The 13693-nt window shown below is 41.3% G+C and overlaps 1 protein-coding gene across 7 annotated transcripts in view; it reads left to right on the top strand.

Moving 5' to 3' along the window:
- The window catches only part of VGLL4 (vestigial like family member 4), a 163826-nt gene that overhangs the window by 77563 nt on the left and 72570 nt on the right, over window positions 1–13693 (top strand). The window contains exon 1 of one of the 7 annotated variants that reach the window (XM_049861864.1): window positions 4258–4909. The exons of 5 other annotated variants lie outside the window; for them this stretch is intronic. In XM_049861864.1, coding sequence (XP_049717821.1) covers window positions 4828–4909 — 82 coding nt within the window. In that variant the 5' untranslated portion in view covers window positions 4258–4827. One more of the 7 variants, XM_049861870.1, reaches the window with a different exon arrangement.

Below are 13693 nucleotides of genomic sequence, written 5' to 3'. Positions count from 1 at the left end.
AACCCAATGTTTTTAACATGTACAATTGAAAATCACTTTTAAAAAATCATATTTATTTGATTATTAATGAGGTTGAACAGCTTTTCCTGAGTATATTGGCCATTTGTTTCTTTTTCATGGTCTTTGTGCATTTAAAAAAATACTTAGATTATATGTTCCTTTTTCTTTCTTTTTTTTTCCTATTTTTAAATGCTTTCTATATACCAAGAACATTAGTCCTTCATCTGCAACGATCTATGTTACAAATGTATCATTCTGTTTTGTGTTTTACCTCTCAACTTGGTTTTAGCATTTTTTGATGTACAAAAAACAGAATTTGTGTATTCAGCCAAATTCTTCAATATTTTCTTCTGCGACTTCTTTCTTTTACTAAAAAAAAAAAAAATTTTTTTTCTGCCTTAGAAAATGGTTTCCTAGTCTCAATCTGTAGTTTAAGTTTTTAAAGTATCTCTTGGAAGCATTTAGAATTTATTTTGGTGTTTCAGTGTCAGGGGAGGCTTTGTTTGGATTCTCCTCCACGTAGTCTGTTTTCCCAGTTAATATGGCTTTTGTAATCCACTTCTTCCCCGCTGGTCTGGATTTTTAATTCTTACATATGGTGAGATCTGCTTAGTGCCACCTATTCTGTACCTGGGTGGCGCAAATGGCTAATGTGCTCGGCTGGTAGCTGAAAGGTTGGCCGTTTGAGTCTACCCAGAGGCTCCTCAGAAGAAGGGCCTGGTGATCTGACAACTCAGCCGTTGAAAACCCTGTGCAGCACAGTTCTACTCTGACACACATGGGGTTGGAGTCAGTGCAAAGGCAACGAGTTTTATTCTGCACCCAATATCACCCTTTTAAGGGTCCTTTGCTTTATGTTTTAAATATCTGATAGATCAAATTCCTTAATGCTTAAAAAAAAAAAAAATTAGCTCTTCCTACCTGATTTTTGCATATAAAATTTAGAACCACCTTTTTCAATTTCCTTTGAAAACAATCCCATTGTTTCTTTAATTAAAAATATATTAACCTATGAATGAATTTGAGAAGAATGAACTCTTTCCAGTATTTAGATCTTCTTAAATGAATGAATTGATTGCAACTTAGAGTGGGATCAGCATCAAAATGAGCATATAAAAGTGTGAATTTGTGCTTTTCAAGAGATATTGACAGATAAACACCAAATTAGATAATCTCATGTGTCCTGAGAATAGGGAGAAGGGAAATGAAGAATGCCTTTAGGTGTTACTGATTTTATCGAACAAGTTATTCGCTGCTGGGCTACCATGTGTTACGCTTATGCTACCCCAAATGCTGACCTTGAAGAGGTGAAAAATGCATGGTCCTCACTCTTAAACCCTAGGCTTGGTTAAAATAGAAGCATGCTTTGGTAAAGTGATAGCATAGATGAGGATGGCAGTTCAGATCTACCAGCTGCTCCTTGGAAACCCTATGCGGCAGTTCTACTCTGTTCTATAGGGTCACTGTGAGTTGGAATTGACTCGATGGCAATGGGAAGAGAAATAAAATACAAACGGCCAATAAGAACATGAAAAGGTGCTCGGTGTCATTAGTTATCATCATTGTTGTTAGCTGCCATTGAGTCAGCCCCAACTCATGGCAATCCCATGTAAAACAGGACGAAATGTTGCCTGGTCCTGCGCCATCTTCATCATCACTGGTATGTTCAAGTTGATCGTTGCAGCCACTGTGTATTTTGAGTGCCTTACAACTTGGGAGGGCTCGTCTTCCAACACTCTAGTAGATAATATTCTCTTGTGACCCATAGAGTTTTCATTGGCTAGTTTTTGGAAGTAGATCACCAGGCCTTTCTTTCTAGTTTGTCTTAGTCTGGAAGCTTTGCTGAAACCTGCCCACCATGGGTGACACTGCAGGTATTTGAAATACTGGTGACATTACTTCCACATCACAGACACCACTTCACACCCACTAAAAAAAAAATGATGGCTAAATTAAAAAAAAAAGAAAATAAGTTTTGGTGAGGATATGGAGATGTAAAATGGTGCAGCCTGTGGAAAAGTTTGGTGGTTCTAAAAAAATTTAACATAGAGTTATCATATGAGCCAGCAGTAACACTCCTAGGTATGTACCCAGGAGAATTTAAAGCAGGGATTCAAACAGATCCCTGTACGTCAGTGTTCATAGCAGCATTATTCACAATAGCCAAAAAGTAGAAACAATCCAGTGTCCATCAACAGATGAATGGATAAATAAAATGTGGTATATTCATTCATGCAAGGAAATATTATTCAGCCATGAAAAGGAGTGAAATACATGGATGAAACTCCAGTGCCATTATGCCAACTGAAATAAGTCAGACACAAAAGAACAAATATTGTATGATTCCACTCATGTAATATCTAGGACAGGCAAATGCATAGAGGCAGAAAGGTGATTGATTAGTGGTTACCAGGGACTAGAGGGAGGGAGCAATGAAGTTACTGCTTAATGGATACTGAATTTTTCTTTGAGGCAATGAAAAATTTTGGAAATAGGTAGTGATGAAGGTTGCACAACATTGTGGACATAATTAAAAAAGATTTAAGAGATATAAACTTCTCTGTCAACTTGCTATAAAAGTTTCTCAATGTTTACTCTCAGTTTCTGTATCTAATCTTGCCCGCTAAGTAACAAAAAGTTCTTGAACTCCTCCACCGACCACACTTGAGTAGCGCCATGCTGGGCATCCCTGATAGTGGGAAGGAGGTAGCTAGAGGCTGGGAGTTTTATGACGACCATTTTAAACACCAGTCAGGGTGTGCCTGTAGGACGTGTCCACACAAATGATTCCCATTCCCAGGATGAGAACCAGTGTTGTAAGAGATGCCGAGTTGTTAGAGGGAAGTTATTAAACATTTTACTCAGATCTTTACAACTGTATTGTTTGAATCATGTAGTTAAATCACACATTTTTTTAAAGACTCCTCAAAATAAGTGTATAAGATGAAGTATCTTAAGGCTTGTCTCCCCACTCAAACTAGAGTTGCCTGGGCCTCTTTAAAAAATACTGATGCCAGGCCCCACCCCTTCACATCAGTCTGGGATTTAACTTCAGAGTCAGGATTTTAAAAAGGTGCCTCTTGTTCCAACAGAGTCCTTGGGTGGTGTGAACAGTTAACACACTAGGCTACACACCCATAGATTGGAGGTTCAAGTCCACCCAGAGGTACTTTGGAAGAAAGGCCTGGTGATCTGCTTTCCAAAATCAGTCACTGAAAACCCTGTGGAGCACAGTTCCACTTTTACATGCATAGGTTCCCCATGAATCAGAGTCGAAATCGACAGTGACTGATTCTAAGTGTACCGTCTAGCTTGAGAACCACTATTCCATTGTCTGTATGATAGAGTAATGCCTTTCTCACACCTATTCCCTGTTGGTTATGTAAATACAGAATTTTCAGCAGTTGACTTTCTCCCCTATGGGATATACTAATGAGTTCTAAAGATTTCTGAACATATTGCATACTAGTATAAAAAATAAAAAACCAAACCTTTTGATGGGTTGATTCTGACTCATAGTGACCCTATAGGACATAATAGACTGACCCATAGGGTTTCCCAGGAGGGCCTGGTAGAGTCAAACTGCTGGCCTTTTGGTTGGCAGCCGAGTTCTTAACCACTGCAGCACCAGGTCTCCAGTATATATATACCATACATAATAATACCCTCTTTCACCTGCCCTGCCTTCCTTTGTTTTATAGGAGGTAATAATACTCTCTCTTTCACCTGCCCTGCCTTCCTTTGTTTTATAGAAGGTTATAATGTTAGGAAGAAAAAAAAAATAACACTAAAAGTAGTTCTACCTTCTGTTTTTGGAGCCATGGGTCAGTCATTTAATCCCTTTGAACCTCAGTTTCCTCTGCAGTTTCACTGCCCCGTCCATCTGCGCTGTTTTGGGGATTATAAAAGAAAAGTCGTATGAAACAGTAACCTCAAAAATTTAAATATACAGTTAAAATGTAAGTGGCCATCATAAAACAATTTTAAAAAGAAAAAGAAGATATACACACATATGTTTATGCACAGATACACACCACGGCAAAACTCTGAGTGAAGTTACACAAAATTTAAAAATTCAAATTCCATGGAAGTTTGCTTCCATGATGGTTTTTTTTTTTTTTTTTATAAAACTTTTTCCTCAGCTCCTGAAAACAAGAAGCTTGATTGGTTTTCTCTTTTCCTCCCCAGCTGTACAGTGGCAGAGGGGCGGCGAGGGCCTCTTCTGTGCAGACCCCTCACCTCCTTCCTCTTTCTTTCCAACACTCCAGGCACTTAGGGGCTGATCTTGTGCAGACTTTTTTTTCCTGTGCAGAAACGAGCCCTGACATTTGCAGCGCGGCGGGGCCCAGTGCGCCTGCGCGCCCCTGCTGCGGGGAAGAGGAAGCTGGTTTACATAGGAGTCATACCTCGCATAGCCAGCATGTCAGCGCAGCGGACTTGCAGCGGGCTGTGAGGGACGCTAGCGTGTCTTTGTCCTAGGAAATGTGCTTCATGTTTGCCTCCTTTGCCCTTTTTTTATTCCGAAGCAAGACTTGCAAAGACTTCTGAAACTACTTTTTTTTTTCATGCTCCATCGAGGATACAATACGTATACCGCCTACAAAGAAACCCTGGAAGGGTTTTGTGTGTTAGGTTTTGTGTGTGTGTTCCTTTTTCCTTTTACTCACGTTGTTTTGATCATCTGAGGTCGGGCCTCTGTCTTTGTGAAGTTAAGAGAGGAGCCAGGAGCTACTCAGCAATCATTGATTTTTTTTTTTTTTTTTTCCCCTTGAAACTCACTGTTTGGGGGCGAAAGCAAAGAGCTGGTTTTCTTTGCTAGCCCAATAAATGCTGTTTATGAAGATGGACCTGTTGAACTACCAGTACTTGGACAAGATGAATAACAATATCGGCATTCTGTGCTACGAAGGTAGGTCTTCCCGTCCTAGAAATTGCTCTTACTTTGGTAAAAGGCCACTCCCTCCTGTGGAGTGATCGGACCGCATTCTGGGCGTTTTGTGCTTTTTTTCTTGGGACTTTAGGGTGTCTGAAAGGCAAGCGTTCGCTGTTTATTCTTCCACTGCAAGTTTGTTGTTGGTATCACAGACTCAGCGATGACGGTGGAGGGGGCTGGGTGGGCGCGGTGAACTCTAAACTGGTGGAAAAGTTTGCTTTACTTGCCACTTCTTAACTCTTTCCAATGTTTCGCTCTTGAACGTTTCTTTCTTTTTGATTTCCGGTGGTATTTTCTGGAAAGGAAGAACTTCTAGGGCCCAAGTAAAAGTTAAACGTGTTGTTTTTGGGGGGCTCGGATACTCAAACATACCACCACGTCCGGTGTGGGTGTTGTCTTCCACCCAACGCTCGGAGTTCTCGTGTCGAGGAGAACAAAAAGTTACAGGGAGTTTTTTGTTGTAGGCAGAGCGATTGTCCCCAACAATGAAGAATATTCGTATTCCGTTTGGGGACTGGAAGGGCAGCGGAGTTACAGAGCACAGACTCGCCCTTTGTTTGACTTGCCATTTCCTGTACCGCTCTGAGAGAGTTCTGACATTGAGGGATGGTCCCTCCACACTCGAGTCCCCTGTGGAAATAATTACACAACACCCCCGGCCAGAAGGCTAAATTAAAAAAAAAAAGGGGGGGTGGACTCTGAATTCTCATTGTTTCTTAAATCTCCCACGAACCATGAGGTGTTTTCTCACTGCCTCGTAGTGTTTCAAGCTGTCTCTGGTGGTGGGAAGAAGGGAAAAAGCGATTTCTTGATCTTGTGGAACACCACCTACGTGCATTTTGAAAAAGTGGTAATGGCCTGGGTTTGACCGGACAGGAGGCTCCCGGGGAGAGGTCAGCTTGGCTGGGGGAGTGTTTTTTGTTGTAATCTGATTCACCAGGAGCAGTTTCCATGCTTTCTCCTACAGTAAACGGAGCATTTCTCTTGAAAAACAGGGAAGAAACTTGGGAGGGTGAACTTGATTCACTGGCATTTTTCATGTAAAAATTTCAGGCCTGCTTTCCTGACCAGTGAAAACTTGTTTTTTTCCCCCTCTCAGTGGAGGAAAAAAAAAACAAAACTCATTCATGTTGTTTTTATTTAACTCTATGATAAGGATATTTAAGGTCTAAAAAAAAATGGTATTTTTTTGTACTCCTTTCAGTTAGGAGAATGGAGGTGACTTGCTTTCTTTGAATCCGTGGGTTTTAGGTATCATCTGGCTTTCTGAACTCACTCAGGCCTAGAGAACGATACAAGCAGCAAGTGCCTGAGCACATTTCCTGTGAAATTAACACATACGATTTGAAAAACTTAAAAACAAACTTTTTCAGTGAACAAGAAGCTAAAAACACTTCAGGCATTAGTAATATAGTATTTAAAAAACAAAACATAATGTCAGCCTCAGAGAGGAATATAGGGATTGTTAGGAAATTGATACCAGATTAATTTTTTATGTCTCCAACTGGTGGTGGTGAGGAAGAGCTTCTGGCAAGTTTGCCTGCGTTGATTTATCGTTGTGTACTGTGTGTGACTGTGTAATACACACGAGAGTACTGTTCTCCTAGCCTTTCTGCCTGTTTGGGAGGAAAAACTTCGATTTTGGAAGTGGAGTAGATATTTGGAATAATATACTATAGCGTGTTTGGTTTAAACATCTGCTGTTATTTTCCTTATTATGAGAGTTAACATTATTTTAACACCAGAGTAAATACACAGGAAAAGAAAAGCATAGCAAAATGTGAGTGGTGTTTATAGTGAGTTGTTTATGTCCTAGTGGTTTTCCCAGTGTAAACTCTGCACACATCTGCTCTGAGCCCAAAAAAGGTGTTTTGAAGATGGGCATGCATCTTATACGGGGATTTTTTGTCAGAAAAGTTTACACAGTGTTTGTTCCTTTAAATCCAACACTTCAAGAATATTCGTATTAAACTTATCAGCTCACCAGCATTCCAGGGAAGTTATTTGGAAAATGGAATGTGTAATTGGTAGGCAACATTTGATCTCATCATTAGCAGAGATAGGTTCCACATCTCTTCAGACTAAAAGGCGAATTAATTTTCTGAATTATTGTGTTAAGAATGAAGGTTTTGATTATTCTTACTGAATTACCTTGGTAATTATACCATATTGCTTTGTTGTCTTAGACACAGCTCTGTCTGCAGAGTACACGTGCCTGCACTATTTTTCGTCAGCTTTTCTAGCAACTTGTATTCAAATAGGTTTTTAGTCAGTCCTCATGTAGCATGCAAGGCCTTCCTGGAAATGCTGCTTTAGAGTAGACTCTCAGTGATTTAGGTATGGATCCTCCCCACTTAGTAACTGCTTTTTGGCACCTGCTTTTCACCATAGTTGTCTACAAGTATAATTAAGAAGAGAATAAAGAGGGAAAAAATAACCACAAATAGTAGGTTTTAGGGTTGTAGTGCTGGGGGAGGAGTGTGAGAAGATGGGGCAAGGTCTGGAGGAGTCCAAGTCTGGCTAACTCCTGGAAGCTAAGTGCCTTCACTAATGATCAGCAAATAAGCAGACTGTGCTTGTGTTAATCCATCCGTTCCAAAACCTCAGGGTTTATGATGACAGCCCTAACCAGCTCATCGCTCCTTATCTTCCCAATGTTCCACTTATACCCACCTGAAGCCCAGTTTTGCCTCCATCTCCATGAAGAGGTCCTAGACCAATCCTGCCCTCACTGTTCCCTCTGAACTCCTGGGAATACTCCACGACTAGGCTGTAAGCCTCAGGAAGGCAGGGCGCTCTGTCTGCTTCTCCCGGTGCCCCAAGTCCCAGCACAGTGCCTGAGTAGGCTCCTAGGGGGTAGTTTGGGATGAGTGGCGACTCAGAAAGCGTCAGTGAAATCTCTCAGTTGGCAGCTATGGATGCAACTGATAATTTAGCGCTTAATTATGTACTGTCCTGTACACACTGATTATCTAATTATCGTAGAGCTATAAAAAAAAATAGGAGGCCTTAAAACCAGTTGCCGTCAAGTCCGTTCTGATTCACGGCGACCCCATGTGTTAGAGTAGAATTGTGCTCCACAGGGCTTTCAGTGCCTGATTTTTCAAAAATAAATCACCAGGCCTTTCTTCTGTGGTGCCCCTGGGCGGACTCGAACTCGAACTGCCAACCTTTTGCTATTAACCATTTGCTGTTAACCACCCAAACACTCCTGTAACAGGCCTTAGACATCATCTGATACATTTGCCATGTTTTTGCCAAGGAAATTGAGGTCCAGAGAGAGAAATTGCCTTGTCTAAGCACGTTCAGAAACTGTGCGGAATTGAACTGAGGTTAGAGCCCAGTGGTTTTGACTATGCCATGATTCTGCTGTCCCAGACTAGTTCTCTGAAATATTTTATGTCTTGTCTCCCTAACTCATTCTGAGCTCCTGTATGTCAGGCACCATGCAGTATCTTGGGTGCCCTCACAGCATAGGGATGACATCCTCGATTGCAATGCACAGTTAAGTCTGCCCGGAGTCTCTGTTCCCCTGAAGCCAGTTGGTCTATGTTCTGAGGCTGTTGTGACGTTCAGAACAGACTGAGGACCAACAGGCCTAGGTGACCAGCCTCACAGGAGTTACCTCTCTCTGCTGCTCTGCCACGTAGGTTTGCTTTATTTTTTTCTGATTGTGCAGAGGAGAAGGGCCTGCGTAGATCCCAGTTAAGAGTGAATCCCCAAGGAAACAGGGCGAAGGTTAGACCATTGACTTTTCTCAAGTTGGCAGTTGGTTCTATTTACCTGATTACTTGAAAAGTTACATACTGATAAATGTCGGGAGCCCTGGTGGCTCAGTGGTTAAGTGCTTGGCTGCTGCCTGAAAGGTTGGAGGTTTGAACCCAGCCTTTGGTTCTATGGGAGAAAGACCTGACCATCGGCTCCAGCAAAGATGACAGCCTAGATAACCCTATGGGGCAGTTCTACTCTGTGACCTGGGGTTGCTATGGGTTGAAAATTGACTTGACACCTAATAACAACAGTAAATGTATTCATGGTTCGCTGTGGGTTTAAGTTGCTGTTTCTGATACCTTAATTAGGGGTTAAGAGCCATTAGTGTATAATTTGGTATAAGAATTCTCCCCCTTTTAATTTAATAGTGTGATTTATATTGGGAGAAACTAAGAACTTCCATATGTTGATAGTCTCAAGGCTTAAGAGAAACCTGAGTTCCAAGTAAATTTTTCTACCGCAAAAGAACATGATCAGGCCACATTTAAATTAAGATTCTGGAATTGAAAAAACGCACACATTAGAGTCGTTGAGGCCCTGCGAGGGACAGGAGTGAGGCTGGGGGATGGACCTCTTGTTTTCTGCCAGGCTAACCACCACCAGTAGAATGGAGTCCTGGTCTCATTGTTCTTTGTCTAACGAGCTCAGAGGCATCAAGAAACGTCGAAAGGGACAGCGTCGGGTGCTGTTAAGGTGAAAAGGCCACGAGCAGAGCCATTTTGTACCAGCCTCGAGTCCCCAGCCCTGAGAACCGGTGACGCGCTGTTAATCCGCGGGCATATTCCGAAGTGGGACATCTAACTACTTCGTCGTGGATTTTCGTTTTACTTCAGCTTTTTACTGGTAGGAAGGGGGCGGGAGAGAGGGCCGAGGAGAGAAACGGGGAGGAGCTGCATCTAATAAAACAAGCCCAGGTGAACCCAAGAGATCTGACCCGTTTGTATTTCTTCTAATTACAGGTTGTGAGGGAAAGTGTGATTATACCCTCCTTCCTTCCCGCACCCCAGCCCTGTTTCTCTGCCCCTCCTCCAAGGATTATTTCCCTCAGCTGTTTATCTCTTGGAGCCCACACATGGCAGATCTGTCTTCCTTCCTTCTCCCTACCCTGCCCTTTTGTCTGTGTCGCCTGGTGGCCTGGTGTTGCCGTATTCCTGGGGTGTTTGCATTTGTTGCTGTAAGGACGATTTAAAAAAAAAATGCCATAAGACATAAAGAAATCCCCCTCGGCTTGTGAGAAGATCCAAAACCTCTCAGTACAGTTTAGTCCGCTAGCGTGAGGTTGTTGGAGAAAACCGGATTTTGTCCTGAAGAAATTAGATCCAGACTTAGCACTTCTGCATCTATGTAAAAACTGTCTTCCCAGGGAGTGTTTCTTGCTAATATCTGTTTTATCTCCGTGTTATTCAGTGACTGTGTGTTTAGTGTTACTTATGTATTGAATATTTTTTTATGTATTGAATATTTAGCTCACTGTAACTCTTATAGTATAAGTTTGTAGTACAAAATAGTTCCCTTCTCTGTTATTTTTTTTAATGAATTCATCCATCAGTCCTCCACCCCTCAAAAAAAAACAACAACAACAACAACAAAAAAACCAACCATGGATGCTTAATTTGAAAAAAGATTCCAAAAATGATTTTACTTACTCCATTTATTCTTTTTTCCCCTTCTTGAATGTCATGTTCAGCTAAGTTCTAAAGAATTATTTCCATCACTTTGTTTTGCACTCTTGCCTCCTTTTCTGCATTTGTAAAAATTTTGTAGATTGTTTTAATTTCAGGGTATTGTATATAGAATGTTTTACTCTTAGCAATGGGAATCACTGCTAGTTGAAAGAATGTTTATTTTACTCTAGATAAAATAGAAAATCTATTCTTAAAGATTTCTTTGTTGCTATTTTATGTGATGTTTCCAAACTCTTAACATTTCACCCTTTTGTTTGTAAAGAAGTCTGTAAACATTAACAGAGGGAAATATATTTAGTAAGTAATCAAGGAAAACTCAGTAGTGTCCTTTGTATCCAGTTTCTTAGATATTTGTGGAATGCCTTACCTCTGCTGAGGAAATGTATTAAGCCTCTCTCTCTTTAACGTTTTTATTATGAAATATGCCATTCATACAGAAAAGTGCATAGAACACATATATAGTTTATAGTCAAAAAATGAAGGACTTTGTAATCACTTCCAGGTCAAGAAATAATAACCAAGTGTTCTTCCCCTGTCAGAATTCCTCCCAGCTCCATGAGGTCATCACAGTTGTAACTTTATACCTTACTGTGTGGGGAGTCCCTGGGTGGTGCAGACAGTTAATGGGCTGTCTGCTAAGTGAAGGGTTGGCAGTTTGAGCCCGCCCAGAGGCACTTCAGAAGAAAGGCCTGGCCATCTACTTCCCCAGAATCAGCCATTGAAAAACCCTGTGGAGCACGTTTCTCCTCTGACATACATGAGTCAGTATTGACTCAGTGGCAACTGGTTTTACCTGGGTACAATTCTAAACAAATTCGCTTCATCTCGTCTGATTTTTTGAGAGCTTTATAATCGGAGTTATCCTGTGTGTCTTCTTTTATGTCTTGTTTATGAAGTCTTTTAAAGTCTTGGAATTTGGGGTATTCTGGCTGTGGAATATACACAGATGTGCCAGCCTTCCTTTTCGTTCACCTGTTCCTCCAGGGCGTATTAAGTAGAGCTGACAGTGCTTTGGTTTGAACTTTTTTTTTCCTAGTCTATATTTTATTCACATTCTTCACCACCTGTTAAAGTCCATCAACATCTATGCCAGAATAGAAAATTGTTAGAAAACTTCTGCAGAGTGGAAAATGGGGGACACTTTTGGAGACGTATAGCTTAATCAGTGTCTGCACAGCAACTTTAGTTCTGCATTAATAACCAATTTCGTTAAAGGCTGAGATTTGTTACAAATCAACTTTGTTACAGTGCCAGTTTTCTTTGGATGTTAATCTAGGGATTTTTGGATCCACAGATAAAGCTTAAATTGCTCCAGTATTCAAACAACATTCCACATTGTACAGAGAGGGCTGTTAGCAACAAAGATCTAAGACAGTAGCCTGCATTGTATAGCATCTGAAATTGTGAATGAAAAGGAATCTTCCATATGTATTCGTCTTGATTTTTATATCTGCTTTGCCTGAAAACAGTTGCCTGTTAAATCTACTTCTTCTTGCAGATGGTGGCACCTTAGGATGCGAGTTTGATAGCGCGAGCTCCAGATTTTAGTGTGCTCGAAGCAGATGTACTTTGCCAAGCAATTTAGCAAAGTTGTTTACACTGCCTGTAATCCAGCTGGACAGAGCCTGTGCTTACTCACTGATAATGCTTGAGGGAGTGATGAGCGCAAGTTTCTGGAAGTTTCCCCGCTTCGTAAAAATAGACTATGTTTTAGAACAGTTTCAGGTTTATAGAAAAGTTGCTCAGAAAGTAATTTCCTTATATCCAGCTTCCCCCTGCACAGTTCTTCCTATTATTAACATCTTGCCTTCCTGTGGTACATTTGTTACAATTGAGGCAATATCCATCCATTATTGTTAACCAAAGCATTGATACATTATTATTAACCAAAGTCCATTTATACCCCCCACCTTTTAAAAGAAACACATCATCCCTTATGTGGCACCACTATTAAAGTGGCAGGAATTAATGAAAAGCCTTTCAATGCCAGCAGCTTTTTCCTTTACCCATTTTCTCCCGTTCTTAACATGCAGGCCCTCTTGAACTAGTATTTCCCTGATGGGCAACCGATAAAACTATTAGCCGACCCCGCAGAAAACCACTGTTTTTTTTTTTTTTTTAACCTTTTTCTTGCTTTCAGCTACGATCTCTTTGCCAATGCTTGAAATCACCCGTGAGAGTGATTTAGGGAGCTTTTTTAGGAATATGTAATAGTAGCTGTAAGCAGGCTCTATGTTCTACTGAAACCCAAAACCAAACCAAACCCATTGCTGTTGAGTCAATTCCGACTCACAGTGACCCTGTAGAGGGTAAAAGGAATGGAAAGTTGTAGTCACTCTCAGCATAAAACCTGTGTAAAGTTTTCTAGCCACTGCTCTGCTGAGTTCAAAATTGGGGGCATTTGCCACCAGTTTCTGGAGACAAGGAGGGGAGCGTTTTTCTGTTTCATAGCAAGAGATGGATGATATAGGTAGGAGACTAAGTAGAGGGCAGTGAAGTTTTAGACCTAACGGGGATGTCACACATTGCTCTTGATGTCCTATACTAAATACAACACACTTAAAAATACTTGGTTCTCTATTTTGTCCAATAAAGAGACAGAGTGGGAGAGGGCATTTTTAAAAAAAATAAAAATTCTTATAGAGCTGGAAAAATCTTTATTCTTCATCGAAGGAAGAAATAGAGAAGCCACCCCATCTTCCTGTTTTCCCACCTGCAACTCCTCTGAGTCCATCCTTATCTCCTTCCCTTCAGGCACAGTGGAAGGCTAATCCTATCTGTACTCCCAGGCTCCCACCCTTCTGGCCTCAAGGACTTACTTTCCAGTCATCTGTTTCTTCTCTGATTTCCCCATCTTCTGGTTCTTTCTCTTCAGCTTGTGCTCCTGTACAAATCTCTCCCAACTTTAAAAAGTACCCTTCCGTAATTCTTGGGTTCTGCTCTTAACTGTTAAACCATCTCTTCCTTGCCCTCCAAGTTCTTGGGAGAAGCTCCACTTGCCTGTACTTCCTTCCTGCACATACTCCCCTACAACCTGAGTTCTGCCCCCGCAACTCCAGCAGAATTGTTTGGGACGAGGTCACTGCACAATATCTTAGTGGCCAGTTCAGTGCACATTTTTAGTCCTCACCTTGATCTCTTTGTGACACTGGGTGCTGATTCCTTCCAAATTCTTACACCCGGTGGCTCAGATACTTACCGAATACCTCCTCAATTCTGGTAAGAAAATTGTGTACAACCGACAGGGGCTTTGTGGAGCTTCTGGTGGGTGGGCACTAGTTGTTGTTGAGATGACCCTGACTCA

Source organism: Elephas maximus, chromosome 20 (genome assembly GCF_024166365.1).
Source record: "Elephas maximus indicus isolate mEleMax1 chromosome 20, mEleMax1 primary haplotype, whole genome shotgun sequence".
In the NCBI taxonomy this organism is placed as follows: domain Eukaryota; kingdom Metazoa; phylum Chordata; class Mammalia; order Proboscidea; family Elephantidae; genus Elephas; species Elephas maximus.
Note: the sequence above shows the minus strand (reverse complement) of the source record. Positions and strands in the feature narration are given on the sequence as shown.